The sequence below is a fragment of the Eschrichtius robustus genome, chromosome 20 (genome assembly GCF_028021215.1).
Source record: "Eschrichtius robustus isolate mEscRob2 chromosome 20, mEscRob2.pri, whole genome shotgun sequence".
Taxonomy (NCBI): domain Eukaryota; kingdom Metazoa; phylum Chordata; class Mammalia; order Artiodactyla; family Eschrichtiidae; genus Eschrichtius; species Eschrichtius robustus.
This window is the reverse complement of record NC_090843.1, coordinates 13,424,122-13,446,534: the sequence shown is the minus strand read 5'-3', so window position 1 is coordinate 13,446,534 and position 22,413 is coordinate 13,424,122. Positions and strand designations below refer to the sequence as shown.

The window sequence follows — 22,413 nt, the reverse complement described above, 5'->3', positions numbered from 1 at the left end:
TGAGCTGGTACATGCCTGAGCCAGGGCACATCTATGTCAGCTCACACCTGAGCCAGGGCACACCTGAGCCAGCATACAGCCCCTCCCCATGGTGTGCCTGAGTTTTCGGTGCAGTTGGCTCGGTGTTCCCTGACCGGTGTCAGCCTCTCCCAGGTCTGTTCATCTCAGCAGCTGCTTGGGAGGAATCGCAGGCGCAGGTCTGATTACATGACACCCCAGCTACGCCTGTACTGGGATGAACAGTGTCTCCCAAAACTCCTATCTATCCAGGACCTGTGAATGAACTTATTTGGAAACGGGGTCTTTGCAGGTGTGATCAAGATGAGGTCTTTCTGGATCACGGTGGGCCTCGATCCAGTGATTGGTGGATGTGAGAGAGAGGAGGGAAATGTGGACAGAGACACTCAGAGAGGAGAAGGCCAAAGGACGGCAGAGCAGAGACCGTGATGTGTCCACAGGCCGAGGACCAAGGACTGCTGGCAACACCACAACCTGGAAGAGACAAGGAAGGGTCTCCACCTGGAGCTTTTGGAGGGAGCGCGGCCCTTGATTTTGGACTTCTGGTCTCCAGAACCATGAGAGAATAAGTGTCTGTTGTTTAAGCTCCTGGGTTGTGGTCATTTGTTTCGGCAGCTGCAGGACACTGACTCATCCTTGAGGATATGGGGCCCAGATCAGACCCTGGGTATCTAGACACTTGCCCTGGGCTCAAGCATTTGGGGGAAGCTGAGGTCAAAGGGCAGGATCTGGGTTAACAGGAAGGAGGAGGGCAGATGCTGAAGGGGATGGGGGTGGTCCACCAGGAAGGCGGGGGGTACATCTGGTAGAGGCCGAGCATGGGGGTAACAGCCTCACTTATAGTTGGGCCCAGTGTGAAAGGTCCCTAATGCCAGGGCCGTGGGACTCCCTCAGAGAAGCCCTGACGTGGGCCCCCAGGTAAGTGCCACACACCCCTGACCAGGGCCGAAGACAGACGCGCCATTGATCCGTCAGAGGCTGGTCTTTATTCCCTGGAATGGAAACAGCCTGCAGCCCCAAAATGACCATGGCTGGCAAAGTTCATTCTTTAAAAAGCAAAAACAAAATGAAAAAACCATAGGTATTTGGCTCCATAAATTTCCATCATAAGAAACAACTTTGAATGGTACCCAAGCCTGGTGTCGGGTATCGGCTGTGGGCCTCGGCCCCCACACTTCACCCAACACACCAGCCAAATGCAGTGACTGCAGATGCTCAGAAAACAGTACGAAACGGCACATGAAGGCATTTTACGACACAGGAGTTTGCTTCCTATGAACATTTTTTTTTTAAAAAAAATATAATAACTTAGTTGGCATGTTACAGCATCTCCAATCAATCCATCAGGGAGTCCTTGGCCAGAACCAGCGTGTACCTCCCCAGCCGGAGCGCCAGGCACCCACCCCAGTGTGAGTATCCATCGCTGTGGCAGCGGTCACCCAGCAGTCACTCTGTGCCTATCTCGCAGGGGTTCAGCCCCCTCTCCTCAGCGTCCCTGTACATCCTTTGGAAATCCTTGAAGCGCGGGGCGCAGCCGAGCCAGGCCTCCCCGAAGTGCATGTGGCCAGTGAAGAGAAACTCGCCGCGCCCAGGCCGGACGCCGCACTCCAGCAGCGTGGAGACGCGCCCCCGCCAGCTGCCACCCTCGCCCTCTGGGGCCGGCCGGAAGACCCTGCTCTTCTGCCGGTAGAGCCGGCTCACGTTCAGGTGGATGGCTGACTCCTGCTGTTCCGGCTCGTGGGTGACATCCTGGATGGAGCCTCGGACGACTGCAGAGGAAGGAGACGGTGGGGGGGGTGGTCAGTGGTCAGCGGGGTGCTCACCAAGCAGACAGCACGTGCCAACCTCCCACCCCCAGCAGCAGAACCGGGAGCTGACCCTGAACTCTGCCTTCCAGAAATTTTCATTAAAAACCACAATCCACACACAATATGTTGCCTAGGGGTCATCCCCGTCACACACACCGTCGTGGGCAGAGATGCTTTTCTACCAAGGGCCAGCCACAGAAGTGGAGAAAAATAGAAGATACGAATCACGTTGTGCACCAAGTTTTCAAGTTAAAACAAGAAAAGTCACTGCAGTTAATACTCAAGATGTGCCGCGGTTCCGTATCAAGATCAGACAGAAACGGTGAAGCTTACAGGGGAGGAAGGTGATGGGAAGGAGAAGGGCGGAGAAGGGCAGAGCAGGCACAAGTTCGGGGACACTGCCCGGCCCCAGATCCCCTCTGTGCAGGGCCAGCGAGAAGAAAGGGGTTGTACTTCCACCACCCAACTGCCCTGGGAGCCTGGGGAGCTCAGAGCCAGGTCCCGCTGGGCCGGCTCCATCGAACTCACCCTGAATGCTGCCACCCTTAACTCGAGAGCATTTGTGCCAATATCACAAGCAGGCGGCTGAGTCCCTGATCCCAACCCTGGCCCCACCAGGGCCTCCAACGCCTGCTGTGCTGCCTGCAGGGGACCTGGAGGCAGGCAGGGCACTGAGGAGAGGCTAGAGCCAGGACTTAGACTCACGCACCAAGTAGGAAAATGCTCAGTATCACCTCGAATAGGAATTCCCACCTTAAATAGGAATTCCCAGCTCTCTCCCCGCCCTGCACACAGGTCCCTTCTTGGGCTGGGGTCACTCTAAAGAGAGCGGAAAGGAAGGCATTTTCCTGCGACTGCTATCAGTGATGGAAGGGGGGCCAAGCCCAGGGTCTTCAGCAGAGTCTCCTCCCCCCAGAGGGTTTAGTTCCCCCATGTGGCGGGAACCGCCAGCACACTCACCGAAGTCACTGGTACAGACAGCCAAGAGCACCTCAGTGTGGCTGCAAGGGCGGCACGGGGCTGTGGGCAGAGAACAGGGTCAGGAACAGGGTCAGGCGGGGCCAGTGCATGAACATGGGACCCTCCCGCCCACCGCATGTAGACCACACAACATAAGTCCTCTGACGTCGGGAGCAACTGTCCAGGCCCCGCACCTCTGAAACCAGGGTGCCAAGAGCAGGTGGGACCTCGACCTCGGCTGCACAGATGGGGAGACGTCTCCAGGGGCCCCAGGCTCACCCGGGCCACCTGCAGTGGCGTGAAAACGGAGGGAAAGTGCGGTTTTGTGTTCAATCACACTTAGCTCATTACCGTAGTCGTGCCGGGTAAACAACCCCTGGGCTCATGTGTAAATGGCTCTTTGGCGCCAAAACCAACCCGAGCCGATCTGAGGCCACGTCCCTGGCACCAGCCTGGCCGAGAGCCTCACTCAGCCTCTGTGGCCAGGCCCCAAAATGCCAGGGCCTCCCACTCACATTGCCTGCCCCCACGGTCCCATCTGCCACCAGGATTCCACAGGGGTCAAGGCACTGCCCAGAAGGACCAGGTGACCCTGCTAAAGGCACTGGTGGGCATGCGGGACATGTCCACCTGCTTCGGCCGTGGGGTCCTCGTCTAACCGACAGGACCGGGTGGTCACCTCCAAACACCTCCAGACACCTTTCACAGCAAGCCCCGTTCACAGGGTCCCCTCTGAGACTCCCCAGACCTGGGCGGGGGCTGATTACTCCAGACAAACCAGTCCTTCTTGGTGGACCTCTGCCCCCCCGGTACAGCTCTCACCCCACCCTTCACCTACTGCCTCAGGCTGGCGTAAGGCCTCCAGAAAGGCTGGGGGGAGACAGAAACCTCGAGGCTCTGGGGACTCCCCAGGACCATGGCACTCCTAACTCAGTGGTGGATTTGGGGAGACACAAGTTTATTATTTGGCTCTGACGTTGCACGTTTCCTCACCTATTTCTAGTTTCTAGGGTTGGGCCCAAATTCCCTAACAACAGAAATGTTAGGCGTGAACTCTCACTAGGACAAGTTGCCCTCTGCCTTTTCATGTTCTGAAGGCCCCGCAAAGTCCCCAGGACTGGCACTCACTGGGCCTGGATGAAGCTACAACTGTCAGCACACCTGGCCAGCTGCCCTCGAAGCCCCTGAGCCGGGCTGAGTTGTCACCTGCCCAGGGGCTGCAGTGACTCGGGGGCCCTCGAGGAGACAGGGAGATGCACAGGGGAACAGGAGGGGCCTCCGGGACCTGGAATATGTGTGGGGGCAACAGAGACCCTGGAGTCTCTGGTGTCCTGGGACCCCTTGCGGATGGACACAAGCATCCAGAGCAGCAGCCCTCCCGTCCTGCCCCCAGGCGGGGGTAGATGTGCATGTCCCAGGCTAGTCCAGCGAGCCCATGACTCACGGGCGCTTCTGTTAAGTTATCAGGAAAAAGGAGAAGCCGCAGAACAAGAACAGCCTGTCGGATGCCTCTGAAGCACCTGAGAGCACCGAGCGCCTCCCTCCCCAGCTCCAAATCCGGAGCCTTCTGCCCACCTGTGGCTTTCTGTCACAAGTGTGGACCCCCAGCCTCAAGGCCTTTCTTAAAAAAGAGGGTGGCCAACTGGGGGTCCCCTACTTCTAACCCGCTGGGGGCCTGCTGCCCATGCTGGGCCTGACAGAGACCCCAGAGTGAGGAAAAGGGGGAGCACAGCCCTGCAGACATCGGGGAGGCTCACATCCCACAAGAGGCGGTGTTTTATTCCGGCCTGTGTGCCAAGGGGCCCGCGGCAGTGGGGAGACTTCCCGTCCTGGCGGCTCCCCCAGTGCCCACCGGGTCAGAGGCCCCCGCCTGGGGCCTCGGAACCAGGCCACGCGAGCTCCAAGCGTGGGTGAACGGGAGGCAAGGTCCGCACAAGCTCTTTAGAAGCTGAGACAGGCCCAGGCCACAAACCGTGGTCGAAACCCAGGCCTGGGTGCGTATGATCACCAAGCCCTGGAGCCTCGAGCTCTCTGTGCGTTGTAGGCCCCGGGACCTCAGCTGACCGCTGGGGAAAAAGGTGGCGTGAGCTTGTCCTGGGCTCCCTGCCCTGACTCGCGCCCAGTCCCACGCAGGATGTACGAGGACCCCGGTGGGCCTGGGGGCAGGCGGTCAACAGCCTGCCGACCCTCCCGCCCAAAGCCTCAGTGAGCTGGTGCCATTGACAGCTGAGCTAACAAAGCCCCCCGCGAGACTCTCTTATGACTCTGAGCTTTATGAAGTGTCGGCACCTTTGTGGAGAACCCAGGCTGTGGACGCCAAGAGAAGCAATCTGGAAACAATTATTAATCGGAGTTAGGCTCATGGAGGCTGAGTGGAATGCGCTGGTTTCTGACACATCGAATCTTGTTTCCTTGTGGGGAAGATGGGGAGGGGGCAGCCCAGGGGCTGGGTGGAATTCTGGCCTGTGGTTCTTGGAAAGGGGAGGGCTGGGATGTGGATGTCGGGAAGATTACTCTGGAATATGCATAAAATGAACTGAATGAAGTAGGAAAAAAGAGGGTCAGGGAGACCAGCCGGGGACTGCAGCAGGGATGCAGGTGAGAGCAGCAGGTACAGGTGGGGAGGGCGGCACCCCTCTGTCAGGCCCTGGGTAGCCCGATGCCCAGGAGAAGTTTGTAGATGGTGGGATGCTGGTCTGGCGGGTGAGACTGCCCAGGTAAGGATGACTGGGGTGGACACGATGTGTGAGACACCCTCTGGGGTCTTCAGTGCAGCCGCAACAGGTGGTGAATGAAGCATTTTAACAGGGAGGGGAGGAAAGGGAGCAACATTGCCAGAATGTGAGCGGTATTCACTGAGCAGAGAGCCTCCTCTGATCATCATGACAACCCTGCACTCACCCCAACTCCAGGCCACAGGCTGACATCGCCCCAGAGGACCCTGTGGGACCTGGCCGGGGCTGGTCGCCCCCTGCGAAACCCCATCTCCCATGGGCGGGCACAGGGAACGCTTAGCCTCACCAGCTATCTCCCCCGCACCCACTCCCCTCCCTCCCTCTTCCTGGTGAGGAAGCCAGAGGAGTCACACCTTCCACCCCCAGAGTCCAGAGCTGGGTAAGATGAAAAGTAATTTTACAATGATTACAGGGGCTGGAAAAGCACTGGTGCAGGAATCTAAACGAACCTTAGGGAAACAATTAAGTTCTCTCCTTTACTGTTTCCAGGAAATAACGAAGTTTCTTTTCACTTCTGAACGTTGCTGTTTATGTCCCACGGCCCGTCAAGCCCACCCCTAAACTCTAAGGAGCCCAAGTGGGATCCCAGCTGGGGTCTGCACCTCCCAGGCCCCCCACAGGGATCATTCGCCCCTGGCTCATCAACAGAGCGGTTTCAAAGGGGATGGGGAGATGAAGCACATCAGAAACTGTGGGACCCAGGCCACCCCACCCGGCGCCCACGAGCAGCGATGGGAGTCACTTCTGGGCCGTCATGGCCGGCACAGGGGCAGGTCCTCTTGCCCCCACTCCCCTCCGGCTGTGGGTCTAAAACACCCCTGTCCACCCCCCACCACCTCACCTGCACACCGGGGGCCTGCTCTGGGTGGACATCACACAGAGCCCAAACCCCAGAGTGTGGATGTGGCCAAGCCTGTGAGCCCCTGCTTCTCAGCCCCTAAGTAGTAAAAGAACATGCTGGAATCCAGGGCCCCCCTGAGCTGCCTCAGGAGAACCACAGAGACGGGGTCTGCATCTGTCCCCTAGAACCAGACCGAGTAACGCCCCCGCCCTCCCTCTTTGGCCACCCTAACGCGTTCCCCAGCCCACTGGGCAATGGGGGTCCTGGTGGTGCCTGTTTCCCCAGGTGTGCTGGGACCCTGGGGAGGATGGTCCAGACGGCCTGGCCAGGTCCACAGTGAGGCTTCAGCACACAGCGCAGGTGTGGCCTGGAGCTTCTTCCATTAGTGAGTTGCATCTGGCCACTTGCCTGCCTTTTGTATCCTGCCAGATTTTTCCAGCGCTGGAGGAAGGAGTGCCGTGTTACTCAGGTGTCTGGCGAGGCCCTCGGAGGAGGGGGAGGGCGGGGGAGCAGGTCCTCCCCTTCCTGCCACGTGGCAGCCAAATCCCGAGTCCCCAGGGGGCTGAAGTCCCACTGCCACCCGCCTGCCCCTCTGTCTCTGCCTGCCTCTCCGTCCTGGCCTCTTCTTGCCTGTTGGTGAGTCCCACTCCATACGAGGAAGCCGATTATGCAACACGATGGACACGAGGCTGACATGCTCACCATAAACACTCCCTGTGGAACCACCCAGAGCTGTGGCAGGTGAGCAAGGCTCACGCACACCTCTCCTTCGGGATCCCAGCCCACGGTGCCTCTTTAATTTCATATCAACACAAACTGGAACTCGTGATTCATCAGCGAGGGAGAAGGCTCATCCACCTCCCCAGCAGGTCGGGTCACGGGCATGTGCTCACCTCCACGGCACACACACCGGGGCTTCGGCCTCACTGGGGTCTCCCCGCTGCAGCCAGGGCCAGACAGGAGAGCGCTGCCATCTGAGAGCCCGCCTGGTCAGGGGGAGGTCACTGCTGCCAGATGGCCGGCACCAGCATTCCACATTACGTACCCATTCCTTTGGCATTAAAAGCTTAGAGGCCCATCCCTGGGGAGAAGGGACGCACCGGACTCCCTGATCCCTGCTGCCCTTGCCTCCTTCAGGACAGAGAGGTGCTAGGTCTGCAGCTCCCAGACCCCAGGAGCCTTTTGCATCCCCATCTCAAGTTCTGACAGTCACTGCATCTGTGCTGCCCCAGGCCAGCGCCCCAGCCACTGGGCAGATGGACAATCACACCCCACCATCCTCAGGGTCTCCGGGATCCCTGTGAACCCCAGATTTAAAGAGGCACCCCAGGGCCAGGCAGGCATATGTCTGGGGGATCAAGGGCACCCCAGCAGCCCAACGTCCAGCCATAGCCACGTGTCCTGTGTGGCGCCCCAGCCAGACAATCTACCCCATCACACGGGGCCTTCTCCCTGCGACCCCACGGGCCTCTCCCAAACCCACTCACTGCCCTAGCCTGGAAACGTAGACCTGGGGTCTGGGGAGCACAGACCGTGCCCCCAGGGAGGGGGAAAGAAACAAAGTCTCAGGTCCCTAGGGCTGAGGCACAGGCTCTGAGTCACCCCGGGTGGTGACCCCACTGTGGATTTTCCACCAGAGACTCTGGTCTGTGCCAACGGGAGCACTCAGGTGGCAGCACGGAAAGCACCTTATGCCGTGGCCTCCAAGAATCTGGTGGGAGCCTCACAGCAAAGTGGAACAAAGCTCCAGCCGGACAGAACATGTGACCAGCAGCCGAATGGCCTCAACCCATCAACATTTTAATCAGTAAAAGGAATGTTAGCAAGTTCCTAATATCTGCCCCATCAGCCAGCTATCACCATGGCCAGAAACATCGAATTTGGTGACTGGGTTTTTCCAGATTTTGGTTTTATTGCGAGTTTATCTCTAGCGTCCCCCCCCAACCCCCGCCAACGAGCCTGGTGATCACTCGCTGGTGATCAAGATAAAGGCTGTTGTGGTTAAAGTTTTATTCAAGTCCTGGGGTTTATAGCAGCTTTCAGCATTCCTGATGGGGTCCTACCCAGGCAGGCACAGGGGCAGGGGGGAGGGGTCCTACCTGGGCAGTCAGGCCCTGGGGGGAGGGGTCCTACCTGGACAGTCAGGCCCTGGTGGGGAGGGGTCCTACCTGGGCAGTCATACATTGAAGCTCTATAACAGACCAGTTTAGTTTGAGAGAGATTTAAGGTTTTGAAAACTCATCTGAGCCAAGAACACAGAACAATAAAATGTAGATTCCCACTCAGGAGAAAGTCTGCATTTCAAATCCTAGTAGGTCTGGTTTTTTCCAATGGAAGATTTTATTCACTAAAATGTGGAAATTATACTATTTTGGGGGGCTGGCCTAGCCCTCAAACCAGGTGTTTCCACCTCAGCAGTGCTGACACTTGGGGATAAGTCATTCTTCGTGTTGGGGTGTCCCGTGCTGACACCTGGGGACGGGTCATTACCACGCTGGGGTGTCCTGTGCTGATGCCTGGGGCCAGGTCATTCTCCGTGGTGGGGCCGCCCTACAGACTATGGGGTGTGAACAGCATCCCTGCCTCGCCTCCAACACTTGATGCCATAGCGCCCCCCACTGACCATCATCCTGGCCGGTCACCGCAGGAACAGCCTTCCTGGAACCTGCCCCCCACGATTACCCAAGCTCACACCTTCCCCTTGGGAGGCATCTTCCTACCAACTAGCTTTGGAATTGAAGCAGATGGTGCACCTGAGCCCCACCGACCCCCACCCCATGCACTCAGACCCCACGAGGTCATCTGTGCCTTGCAGCAAGGGTTGCACCTGGCCTGGTTGTCCCTAACTAAAAGACAGTACCCTGAGTTTTCCCTGTGTGAGAGCTCTTGGGGCCACACACTCCTCTCTGCCCACAGAACTTTCCAGAGACCAACACTGCCTTCCACACAGGGCCCCACAAAGCTGTCTGCTGGCCTCAAAAAAAAAAAAGGAAGGAAAATCTAAAGCCAACTCACCAGCCCTCAGCCACCCAGAGACTCCCTCCGGGACCTCACCTGAGGTTCCCAGATCATCACAGCCACTCAGCCGCCCTGCATGGCACGGTGCTGGTGCCCTCACTGACACCCACAGATAAAACGGCTTGTGAACCTGGGAATGGCTCACAATTCAGGACATCCCAGCTCTGCATGGCTCTGGAACGTGAATCAGCCTCAACTTCCACCCAAAACTCAATGTTTCAGGGACTGCAGCCGACGCCAAAAACACTCGGCCAACTCGTGTGTCAGAAGAAATTCTGGGGCAGTTTGGATGGTGACAGCACCCATTTCAAATCACAGTCAAAATTGGTCCAGGGGAGAAGAGCATATTACGGGCCAGGACCGTGTCACAGCTCTGCTCTGACCCGTGGCCATCGTCCCAAGTCCAAACTGCCCACAGCACTAACGGGGCACCTGCTCCCGGGAGGGCCCCTCGGCCACCCTCAGGCAGACCTGCCAGGCCTGAAGCACGGACTCGAGCAGCATGTTCAGAGGCTGTGCTGAGGTGTGGGCGGGAGATGATCGGGGGGTCTGGGGGACGAGAGAGGACCCCTGAGGCCACCACCCCACCCTGGGCACCACACTCACCTGACAGGGTGTGCAGGTCCGGCCCCGCATGCCGGCTGGTCAGCTCGTACTGGAAGCCCGTGGTCCTCCTGCTGATGTCCTGCTGGGGCGTCGCCTCCACGAACAGGCCACCCTGCTCGAAGCTGAAGCACGGGGCCTGGCCGGGCCCGAGGTCCCCGTCCCGCACCAGCAGTTTCAGTTCTCCAGTCTTTTCCAAATAAATATTGGCCCCCGACGAGCCCCTGAGGGGCTTGATGCACAGAGTCAGGTGCCGGGAGGGCGAGAAGGTGTTGGGCCGCAGGTTCACGATGAGCGCACCGGTCGGGTACATCCACTCGACAGTGCCCGCGGAGCAGCGCAGGTACACCTGCTCCACCTCCTTCCTGTGGGCCTCGTGCGTCAGTCCACTGTGGACGGGGAGACTCGTCAGCCGGGAGACGCCTGCTCGGGCGTCCGAGCACCGCTCACCCACAGGCAGGCTGGCACCGTCTCCACCCTGCAGCCCAGGGCCCATCTCCAGGCAGGGGTGGCCACACGGCCTCCCCCGCCCAGTTCCTTCCAGCGCACCGGCTCCGAGCGCTCTGGTAAGTGTGGGAGCTTCTGGCTCCCAGACCCTCTCACCACCTGGACACTCTGTTGGCCTCTGAGCCCGTGTCCTTGGGAAACCCCTGAACAGGGGCAGTGATGGGTGCAGTGGAGGTGAGAACCAAGGAAAAGACGGCTCTTCCAAAAAATAAACAGGGAAACACCAGTGGGACTTCGGCACCAACCCAAGTTCCAGATAACCAGATGAGGGCCAGGAAATGTTGGTAGATTCCCACTGAGTGTGAAAACCAAGGAGCAGATTCAAGTTACAGGAGGCACGCTGGAATGCAATGCACATATAATAAATAATGCACTCCAGGGAGCAGCTTTTAAATGAAATGGGAATGTTAGCAATTTGGGGGGAGGTTGTGTAGGTTGTTGGTGAGTTTTGTCTTCAGGATCCCCGTTAGGCACAGTGTTCATATTTTCCTTACGGTGATGATTTGACTGCTTTTTCATTCATTTGCAAACCTGAAGACACTGCGTTGCCAATCGTATTTTTTTCAAAACAAACACAAATATCATCAAAGCAAGATGCAAAAGTAAAGTAAAGGTCCTCCACAGGGAGACACGGGAAGGCATTGTGGAAAAGCAAAGGGAGGGGGACACAAAAGGTCCGCAGATAACCTGTCTTCCCGATGGGGACTGCTGGGGAGCCCAGTGGGTTTCACTCCTAATAAATGCCAAACAGGAAAAAATGAAGTGTGCTATGCTCTTGGGGAGGCAGGTCTTGAGTAAGTCATAACATTATGTTTTCGAGAAATTGAAACCATCAAAAACGTTCAAGTTTCCCCTACTCAAAACTGTAATGTAAATGTCAGCTTGTGGTAATGGTTACGTCATAAACACCAAGCAGCCCGGGAACTCAACGGTGACTTCAACTAAGTGTTTTATTACATGAAATTTGGTTCTGATCAGATCTCAGACAGGTTCACCCACATTCTTAGGATTTTTATGTGAAATAAACAATACTATATTCAGAGCCCTGGCCTGAGTGAGTTACCAGAAACCTTTTCCGCAGAGGAGAAAACACATAACATATGGTTTGCATTTACTGTTGGTGACTCACGCTCCAGGCCCCGAAAAGCCTCACTTTTCATACAACGGCCAGCTGCAGGCTAGGGCTGCACAGTCACCCTGCAGACCACATCAGAAGGAGGTGTCAAGGAGGTGGATTCCCTCCTCACTCCACTCCCCACCCCCAAGGCCCTGGGTCATGAGCAGCCTGGCCTCAGACACCTAGCAGGGCCGCACACACAGAACAGACTTAACAAATTACAGTCACATAAAACTCACACAAGCTCATCTGACACATAGGAGGGGATGGGCATAATTATAGTGCTGGGTGACAAAATTAGACTAAATGGTGTGTGGTTGCCACAGATGACTATAATCAACTCTGCTCTTATGCAGCCAAACAAACTTTATCACAGTGTCCCTTCTCTCCTGGCTCCAGCCTTGAGGGGCAGCTGGACACTTGCGCCATGCCCAGGCACCAATCCTCAACTCTCTCTCCCAAAAAAACCACCCCATCCAAGGCTTCGCTTCCCTCTTGGTGGGAGGAGGGGGACCTAGGGGTTGAGGGAGTGGAGAACTCACACCAGAGGCTGTGGGTACCTCTCACGAGGTTGCCTTAACCCCAACAGTGGAGAGTGAAATGGGGAGGCCCACCCTCCACCCGCGTCTTGGCAGGGGCAGAGGGGGCCCTCGTGGGGACAGATGGCCAGCCCACGCTGCCCAGGGGGAGGCGGACCTGAGGCTGGGGGCTGCCATCCACCAGCCTGAGTACATGACCACGTGCATCCATTTACTCACAAGTCACTCGCCTAAAAGAGGACTAGGAACAAAACCACAGTGGACACATGAGAAATAAAGCGCCTATCACTTCACCCTCTAACAGATCCAGCCCGTCCCCGGAGACTACACGGGCCCTGCTCTGCCTCTTCTCCCTTGTTCTGCTAAAACATCAGGACCAACAAGACTCTCACTAAGCACCCAACACAGGAGTGTCCACACTCTCATCAGAGCAAGAGCTCCATTCAGACAGACACCTGCTCAGCAAAAGTGCTGGAGATGCAAAAACACACCACATCAGTAATGGTCACTGATGATGGTATGTTACAATTTTCACATGACATGCAAGTGACATCCTAACTAAGAAAAATGAAATAACTGCTTTCTGATGTTATGACAAAGCTACAGGATGCAGAAAAAAACTGTGGTTCTATTCAACCTTAGGAAACCGGGAAGACTGATTTGATCTTGGATTATTTAAACTGAATTAATGCATTAAAAAAAAGAGTCGGCAAGTGTCATCCCCCAGGAGGACACACCTGTGGAGCACCTTTATGGGAATGATGGCAAATTCCAAGTCGCTATGGGGACTGTCTGACAGGGTCAGTGTGGTGGCAGCAGAGCCCACACCACTCACACCCATAGCCTGGCTCAAACCCTGAGTCACCAGAAGGAAGTGATGGTCTCTTTTTGACTAAAGTCAGGAAGAGCTTCTGATCAAGGGTGAAACCAAAAGGCTCTCCTGCCTGGAGTTACTTTTCATTTCCCCACCTTGCAGGAGAGATAGCCCAGGTGTGACATAACCGGCAATGCCCAGCCCATCGCAGTAGGAAAGTTCATGGTCCACCTTTACGACCAGGGCCTAATAAAGATAGGGCACGTCCTGCCCCTGCACAGGGAGAGGGATTTCAAAACCTTCTACTTAATTGCTTGGAAACACCCAGAAACACATTAGGCCTGTCAAATGTGAGTGGCCAGTGTCATAAAAAACAACCCCCTTCCTATCAGGGGATCAGAATCCACCCGGCACATCAGGGCTTGCACCACCCTGTGCTGTCTTTAGAACGGCTCATAAAAAGTCGTAAATGCTATAGAGTCAGCAGGCAAACCAGCACACCAGAGTAAGAATCTGTCAGCTGATTTGTGAAAAAAAAATGATAACTGGGGGCAGCAATTACAATGCAAGGGGGGCTTATGCTCCAGGAATGTGACCTGGCCCTGTCTCTGCTTCAGATCCCGCCCACAGCTCCTACAGCCACTGCAGCCGCCCTTGGCCGGGTTCTGCCTTTGGGTTGAGTGGAGGACACTGGAGGGTGTCCAAGTCCAGGGGTCCATTGGCAATGACGGAGGGAGAGGGGCCCTTCTTCTCCAGGTAGATAAGAGGATGCACAGGAACAGGAAGGTGAAGGGATTCCTCTACCCCCTGCAAACACCTGCGTGGTCCAGGAGCAGGTTGGCCCCCTGACCAGTCCTCGCTCACAGCTCCCTCTGGGCTCCAGGGGAGGCATCCTCTTCCAGGCACATGGTCCTCCAAGAATGTGAAAAGGATGTCAGCTCCTCCTCTGGAAACTCAAGCTCACAGGGTGGGACTGGGTTTCTGTTTTTGATCTGCTGAAGGAGGACACCCCAAGGCCTCAGTTTGGGGATGCACTGATTCATCCAGCAGAGGCTGCAAAGCAGGGAGTTTAATTACCAGCGAGGGGGAGAGGGCAGCCCCAGAAGAGTGTGTCAGAGTCAGAGGCTCCCCGCCAGCTCTGTGCTGGCGCCAGCATTCTCCCGGCCAACCCTCCCCCAGAGCTCCGATCTGCCACTCAGGGCTCCAGTCTCAGCTCTACCACCCCTGCTGTGGTGTGAGCTGGGAGAACTTCTGCAGCAGGGAGGGTGGGCAACACCAGCCCAAGCTCAGGAGCCCAGGACCTTCACTCTAGGAGGCTGGGAAGCGGAGAGAAGGGAGCGGGGTAATTGCCAGTTTCCACAGAGAACTGGGTCTGTACATATCCAAGAGGACCAGCAACTGCCCTGCTGACGCAGAACCCAGCACAGTGGCACAACACTTACCTTCTCGGAAAAAACTGTCTTCACTAAAAATAACCCCGTGACACCCCACAGCATGAGGTGTCTGCCAGCGGGAGTCTTCCCATCAGAAGGCAGGGACTTAGGGGCCCTGCACGGTGGGACACCAGGACACACCCAGACCTTAGGGCAGCCCCGGCCCATAGCATTTTCGGAGAAGAAGACGCTAGCATCTCCCTCTGCAAACTCCTGAATCCGCAACTGCCGAAGCCCGAGCAGTCTTCTCCGACAGCGAGGTGCCTGGCTCGGGGCCGGCGCCCTGGCGGACGGAGGTTCTCTGCGCCCTCACCCCCACCCCCGCCCACGCTTGTGACTTGCCTGTCACACTGCAGTTTTTTTAAAAAGTCCTCGGCTGCCTGCCTTGGCAGAGGGCGTGAAGGGGGGTCGCAGAGCCCAGCGCGCTGCCAAGGGCGGCCTGACCTTCACGGGGCGGGGCGGGGGGCTCCGCCAGGCCCCGAACTCGCCCCGCGCAAGGTGCCCGCCCGCGGGTCTCCGCCCGCACCGACGTGGTCAGTGCGCGGTTAGCGCCAGGGCCCCCGCTCCGACCACCGGAGCCGCGGCTCCCTCCTGCGGACCCGTCCGTCCCTTCCCGCTCGGTCCTGAGCGCAGGCCCGGCTCCTCCCGGCCCGGGGCGCGCAACTCCTCGCCGAGGGCAGAGCCCGGGAAGGGCCAGAAGGCCGACCCCCGCCTGCCCCCAGTGAGGGGTCGCGGGGTCCGGGCTGCGGCTCTCGGGGAACCAAGTGGGGAGCGGCGCGGTCCGGCGCGGGGCGAGCGGGCTGCTGGACCCGACTGACACCACTGCGCTGCAGGCGCGCCTCCCCCTGGGCGTCCGCCGGGCCAGGGGACCGGGACGCCGCGGGCTCTTTTGTTCTAAAACCGGGGGCGGGGGAGGGCGGGGACGGCACTCAGCCTGGAGAGCGGGCCCCCGAGCCCCCGCGCGCTCGGCCCGCGGAGAGGGGAGTGGACCCAAGGGCTGGGGTCGCGCCGCGCGAACTCACCTCCCCTTCCAGCTGCACAAGTCGCTCGAGTACTGCGCGCCCGCGCCGCCCAGCAGCACGGCCAGCAGCAGCAGCAGCGGCGGCGGCCCAGGGCCCGGGGCGGGGGGCCTCGGCCACAGCTGCCCCGTGCGCCCCCCGACCGCCCGCGCCGCGCCCCGCATGCTCTGGCTCCGGCTCGGCCGCCGGCCCCGCGTCCGCGCCCACCGAGCAGACCTTCGACCCGGCGCTGCCAAGCGGCCGGGCTTCGAGTCCAGGCGGTCAGGTCGCGCGCCCCCCGCGCCCCCAGGGCGGCTGCCCGCCCATCCCCGCCGGAGCCGGGGCCGCCCGAGCCGCTGGAGCCGCTGGAGCCGGGCGCGGACCTCCGCGCCCGCCGCCGCCGCCTGAGCCTCTGAAGTCTGCAAGTCCGCGGGTCCCGGTCTCTGCTCAGCTGGGGGGCGGCGCCCGCCCGGCCGCTCCGCCCCCGCGCGCCGGAACTCCGCCCAGTGCGCCTGAGCCCCGCGCCCAGGGAGCCCGGCTGGACGCGGCGGATACCGGAGTCAGCGGCGTGGCAGGGACACTAAGCGCCGGGGGGCGTGTGGCCCGGGGGTGGGACAGGCTAGGACGCCGCGGAGAGGAGAGGGCCGCGTGAGGGACTGGGAGAAGGGTCCGGGAGAGAAGAGCCAGGTTGGAAAGTGGAGTTTCGAGCGGGAGGGGGACGGGCAGCAATGTGTCCCCAGCCTGTAAGATGCGGGGGCGGGGTAGAAACCCGAGGCCCCAAGTACGTGCAGACCCAGGCCGGGCGCCTGGCCAGCAGGTCCGTCCAGCAGTGGTGGTGCTGTGGCCCCATCGTGCAGACTGAGTCTGGAATGGCCTCTGGGCTGTAGCAGGGGCACCTGGCCGTGCCACTGCTGTGTGACCAGCCTGAGGCCGTCAGAGATGTTCCTGGCACCCACCCTGCACAGGATTTGAGTGTGCTTTGCGGAAGTTCAGACTCTGTCCCGTTCTGCGGCCCACGGGGGAGGGGAGGACCAACTGTGGCTGGTGATGCGGCTGACTCACTGTTGAGTGTGCGGGGGACCCTGGAACACCCGTTCCACAGAAAGGCTCTGAATTTGCCTGTCGAGGCCACCACTGCTGTGCTCCCTGCTGGTCCCCACCGTACCTGCTCCAGAGTTCGTCTAGTACCCGATTCACCAGCTTTGCTCTTGATTCTTCGTGGTGGGGACCCTCTTGTGCGTTGTAGGATTTTAGCAGCATTTTGGCAGTGGCCGTCCCCCCAGCCCCAGGCTTGGCAACCTGAACTGTCCCCAGATACTGCCAGATGCCCCCTGGGTGCCGAATTTCCCTCTGAGGTCCCTGTTCTAGTGGGACCCAGCCTGGTGAGTGCAGCGTGATGAGAGCAGCTGCCTTCACCAGGTGGTCACTGGGGCCCCCAGGTACCTGACATCCAGTGGGGGAGACAGGGGGACATAGGCAGCCCAGAGGACACTGGCCTCTGGAAGGATGATAAGGGTCTGCCAGGCGGAGGGAGGGAGCCGTGGCACTCCAGGCAGCCACCCCTGGGATAACAAAAGCAAGTTTTTCTGCTTCCTCAGACTCTGGTGTTGGTCTGAGCGAGCTCCAGAGCCTGAAACAACATCAAATGGTGGAGAAATCTGACCTTGTTTTAGCATTTCTTTTCCAGGCAAGATATATTTCAGGAGGAATTTCGAGTGACCTGCGGGGGAGGGGAGTGACTTCCTGTGCCTATTATTTTCACATTGCACCCTTTCATCTGGTTAGAGGTTTGGAAGTCTAATTTGGTTGTAGGGATGGAATCATCACCCTCTGGAGAAGCCAGAGTCTGCAGGTCCAAAACAGATGGGGCTGAGAGACAGCCGCCCTCAGGAGTGCTGGGGCAAGATTGGGGGCGTCGTTCCCCCTTGAAGGGGGTTACAGTTGAAGAATCTATTAGGGCAGCCCTGGAACTGAGCAGGTCAACCCACCCAGCCAAAGCCCGGAGCAAAGACCCTGCCTGGTCAAAAACAGTGATGCCATCCCAAGACCCAAAGTCAGCTTTGAGGCTGGAGGACTACACACGTGCATTCCGGGCTCGGGGGCCTGCTGCACCCCTCACCACACCCCTGTTGCTGCAGGTACCAGGGTGCGGAACTGCTTTGATAGGTGAGCCAAGTGAAACTGCCACCCAGGCCGCTGGGGCGAGGGGTCTACTCGTTGGAATCTGGAAGCTGCAACCACCTCTGCGCCCGCCGAGCATGTCTGCACAGCAGCACTTCTCACCCAGGGCACTGCAGGTGGTAAAGAAATGCTTTATAAGCAGCCTGGCCGGGCCCATCCACCCCAGAAGGGCCCTGTGGCTGGTCAGGGTCCAGGTCTTCACACAGAGGAAGAGGCGGGGCAGCTTTAGGGCCCTTTCATATTACAAATGCGGAGTCAGTGCTGCCAGCCTGAGTGACCTGCTCAGCGTTTTAGAATCCTCTAGTGACCGCTGGACCAAAGGGGAGAGCTCTCTCTGGGGAGACACGGAGCTGGTTCCCATCCCAGGCTCAGGGCTGTGACCTAGAAGGCTGCCAAACCACCTCTGCCCAGGTCCATTTCCCTAAAACAAGCTCAGCACGATGGTGCATGCAGGACTGACAGAGCAATGACACAGGAGCAAATGCTGCAGTCTTCAGTTAATAATATGTCGGTATTGGCTCATTGATTATAGCACCTGGGCACACTAATTGGAGATGCCAGTAAGAGAGGAATCTGGGGCAGGGGAGGGGCTACATGGGAGCCCTCTCTACTACCTGCTCAGTTTTCTGTAAACCTAAAAATTTAAGACTATTAATTAAAAAACAAAAGTTCTGGCAGTCTTCTTGGAAGAATCTGATAGGTTCTTGGGACCATCAGACCTAAGTCTCTGTGACAGGTCCTCACTTCTGGAGACACAGGTGCCTCTGGATTCCTGGAGGGTCCCTGAAGCAGGAATTTCCAGATTTCCCTCCTCCTGACAAGCACCAGCCTCAGGGTGGGGCCGCAGCAGCAGAACTGGTTCCTCATATCTGCGCTCAGCTCTGGGCCTCCTGGGCACCTCTTCGCCCAGCAAGGTGGGGCTGATGAGCCCTCCTGGCCGTGCAAAGCCACTTCCTGGTGCTCATGGTGTCAGCTCTTGTGGGGGGCATATGATGTTTGGGGCTGAGGCAGCAGGATGAGGTGGGTCATGTCTGTCTGAGGCCACCCAGTGACCACCTGCCCTGCTTCACGCCCTAGGGCCTGGCAGGGACAGATAAACCCTGCAGGATCCCAGGCAGTCAGAGAACCTTGGGGTGTGTTAGTCCATGGATGGCTGGGGGGGGCACTTCCCAGTGAGCCTTTCTGCCAGTTAAACCCAGGAAAGGACCACAGCAGTGCCCCCACCCCCACCCATAGTGGTAAAGGAAACGGGCGTCATGGTGTCCGAGAGAAGCTGGGCACCTCCCTGCATTCACAGTCCCCCCAACACCAGAATGCCCGCTGGAAGGCAGAGTGCAGGACCAGACCCACTGGGGTCAGACGGCAAAGCTGCCTGTCCCCACACCTGGGTGACAGCCCCATCGTCCTGCCCGAGTACCTTCCACAGCCCCAGGAAGCCAGAGGAATGCGGCACAGGCGGCAGAGGGACGGGGCTCAGCGATGACAGAGGCCACACAGCACAGCTCAGCGTACCCTTGAGGTGCACGCTCTGGGCCTCGCCTCTGCTGCGTATGGCAGGGCGGTGATGCGGGCGCTTGCCCACAGAGCTGCCTGCCACACCCGATAGGTCCGTGCAGAGCACGTAGTGAGGGAGTCCGTGGCCCAAACTCAGGTCAGTATCAACCTTCACTTGTGATCTGTTCATTCACTCAAGAAATGTTTCCCTGATGCCTCCTGGGCACATCTCTCTGGGGAGTTCCAGGGCTGCAGCCCCTGACTGGGGCCAGCCCGAGAGGCAGCAGTGGTGGCCTTCAGTGAGACCATGACCCATGGTTACGGCCGGACAACTGCAGCTCCTAAGTGTGCACCTGACCTGCAGGTGACCCTGCTGCCCTCTCTCCAGTCGTTCTTTTTTTTTTTTTTTCTTTTAACATCTTTATTGGAGTATAATTGCTTTACAGTGTTGTTAGTTTCTGCTGTATAACAAAGCAAATCAGTTATATGTATACATACATCCCCATATCCCCTCCCTCTTGCATCTCCCTCCCACCCTCCCTATCACACCCCTCTAGGTGGTCACAAAGCACGAGCTGTGCTCCCTGTGCTATGCAGCTGCTTCCCACTAGCTATCTGTTTTCCATTTGGTAGTGTATATATGTCAGTGCTACTCTCTCACTTCGTCCCAGCTTACCCTTCCCCCTCCCTGCGTCCTCAAGTCCATTCTCTACCTCTGCGTCTTTATTCCTGTCCTGCCCCTAGGTTCATCAGAACCATTTTTTTTTTTTTAGATTCCATATATATGTGTTAGTATATGGTATTTGTTTTTCTCTTGTGGACTTACTTCACTCCGTATGACAGTCCAGTCGTTCTTTTAAGTGTGGCAGGGACCCACCACCTGAGGAAGGAGGCTCGCTGGGGTGGGGTCTGTGGGGCTGGACACCCTTTCCCAGCCTCTGAACGTCAGGGTGTGGCAGGCCCTGTGGGTGATGGATGGACCTGGGCTGTGACGTGGCCCTCTTCCTGGTCTGGTTCACACGGGCAGTGGGGTCAGGGTCTGTTTCTGAGTCTCATTACCTGCCAAGTGGGTGGGATCTCGATTCTCAGGGAGATGTAGGGTGTGTGACATCATCGCACAAAGCCTCATATCAGGTCACAGATGTTGATTCGGGGGTCAAGGTGCCATCTGACTCTCAGCAGGACTCGGGACCTTGTGGGGGGCACCTTCTTCCCAGCCCCCTCCCCACCACTCTCCCTAGAGCACGAGTTCTTTGAGCCACTAACACGGCCCAGTCTCTGTAAACGCTTTCATTTTTTGCCCAGTCTTGAGGTCTTCAAATGTGTATTGATGGTCATTCTATTATTCAAAATGTCCAGTCACCTGAATCTGCTCATTGAAGAATCAACTTCCTCCCTTAGAAACTGGACACTTCCAGAAAAACGTTAAAAGTTTTCCCAAACACGTCCAGGAAATTCTCTTTGGCATTCAAAAAATATTTTAGAGTACTTGCCAATCACGTATGTGGGTCACGTGAAAACACCCAGACCCCCACCTGCTGAGGGAAGTTCGCACGTGGACCCAGCACCATCCCTGCTCAGCCCCCCGGGCCTCCATCATTTCTGCCACTCTGTTTCCTCCTCCGAGGTCATTTTTGCTGACCTTCTCATAGGGACGTAATTATTGTAATTGTGGTGAAATGATGGATCACGAGCAAATGTTTGTAATTTGACATTTAGCAACTGCAGCCGGCAACATGTAATTACAACGTGAAACAGCCCGGAGAGTGCTGGCTGGCCCCGACCCAAACACCTTCACGCAATCACCTCCTTAACCTAATCTGCTGGCGTGTTTGCCGTCTGTGCGGCAGCGAAAGGTGGGAGGGAGAAGTGAGGGGCTGCTGCCAGTCAGCCAGGTGTGTGCACTGGGTGAGCAGTGAAGGACGGCGCCGGGGGTATGATTATCCCTGCGCCCTCATCGCCGTTGTTTGCTGCGGCCACCTCGTCCAGCCTGGCCTTAGCGGCATCCCACGCTGCCAGGTGGTGAGCTGTGGTGACCCCACAGCTGTCACACCAGCAGGAATGTCTCTGTACTCGGAGTCCCTTGAGGCAGCGCCCCTCAGGGGAGAAGGACCCCAACCCTGCACCACATATCTGGTGAGTACGTGCTGCTCATGGTTTAACAACCCTCCTCCTCACTCAGCTCACACATCACTTCTCCTGGGAAGCCTGCTGGGCTCCATCCCAGCAACTGTCCCTGGCAGCTACAGGCCAGGCCTGGCAGTGCCCCCAGCATGTGCACGTTTCTACAACCCTGCAGTTGCACCCGCCCTGTCATCAAGGCTCCTAAGCTGGGCTGGGATCACCCCTGCGCCTGGAGACTCCAGGGTGGTAATATTGAGAGGGCAGGGTCCTGGCTGCTGGAGGTGGCGTGCCAGGGGCCAGGCCCAGAGATCCCGCTTCTGTGCATGGGTGCCAGCCTCACTGCCCACATCCTCACCGTGTGCCAGGCTCACCGCTCAACTGGAGCTCCCATATGTTCCCATATGGGAGAATGGGAGTAGATGCTCCTCTGTCTCCCAGTAGGTGCTCACATGGGCTGCTCCCTATTCAGCTGCCGGTTGAACCAGCTTCTGATGAAGGACTCAGAACCACGCTGCCTCCCTGAGGAGGGGAGTTTCTGACACAGCAATTACCAATTTACGTCCCAGTTGTGCATTTTCAAAAGTCTGAAGCTGCACAAATCAGGTACCGTGCACCCAGCATCACACACCCTCCGATCCATCCACCCACTGTCAGCGCGGGCACACCTTTATGTGTCTTGTGTGTGCACATTTGTTCATTTTCCACTGGGCCATTTATAAGTTGCAGAAGTCATGACCCTTCGCCTTTAAATTCTTGAGGAAGAGTCGCCTGCCCCCAGGATCGTGCCAACACCACTGTGGTTCCAATAGCAGGTGAGGAGCTCACAGGGAGATGAGATCCCTCTGCAGAGAGGTCCGAGTTCCTGTTTTCTCAGTTGTTCCCAAAACCTCCCGTATGAGGAACACAGCCTCTCTCTGCCCCTCCCCCAGCCCGCAGCCCTGCCCCGGGACCCACCAGCCCAGGGCAGGCGGCCCTGGAGGTGCCAAGCCAGAAGTCCCATTCGTATATGAACTCCCAGGCACACCTGCTGACAGCTGGACACAGGGTGAAGGGGACCCTGTCCAGCCCCCTGTGGCCCTGCACCCCTGCGCTTGCACATGGTGGCCTGTTCTGTACGCCCAGGAATCTGGGCATCTGGCATAGAGAAAGTGACCAGGGGAACTCTGGCCTTCAAGGAAACCAGGTATGAAATCCCCTTCCTGCCCAAGAAAAAGAGAAGGCAG

At 58.0% G+C, this 22,413-nt stretch overlaps 1 protein-coding gene across 1 annotated transcript; it reads right to left on the bottom strand.

Moving 5' to 3' along the window:
* Nucleotides 1-1,266: 1,266 nt before the first annotated feature.
* Nucleotides 1,267-15,779, bottom strand: METRNL (meteorin like, glial cell differentiation regulator). Its single transcript, XM_068531311.1, has 4 exons — nucleotides 15,416-15,779; nucleotides 9,987-10,372; nucleotides 2,787-2,846; nucleotides 1,267-1,787 (listed from the first exon to the last, which is right to left on the bottom strand). The coding sequence occupies exons 1-4, from the start codon at nucleotides 15,574-15,576 to the stop codon at nucleotides 1,465-1,467; spliced, it is 930 nt and encodes a 309-aa protein (XP_068387412.1). The 5' UTR covers nucleotides 15,577-15,779; the 3' UTR covers nucleotides 1,267-1,464.
* Between the last annotated feature and the right edge of the window lie 6,634 nt (nucleotides 15,780-22,413).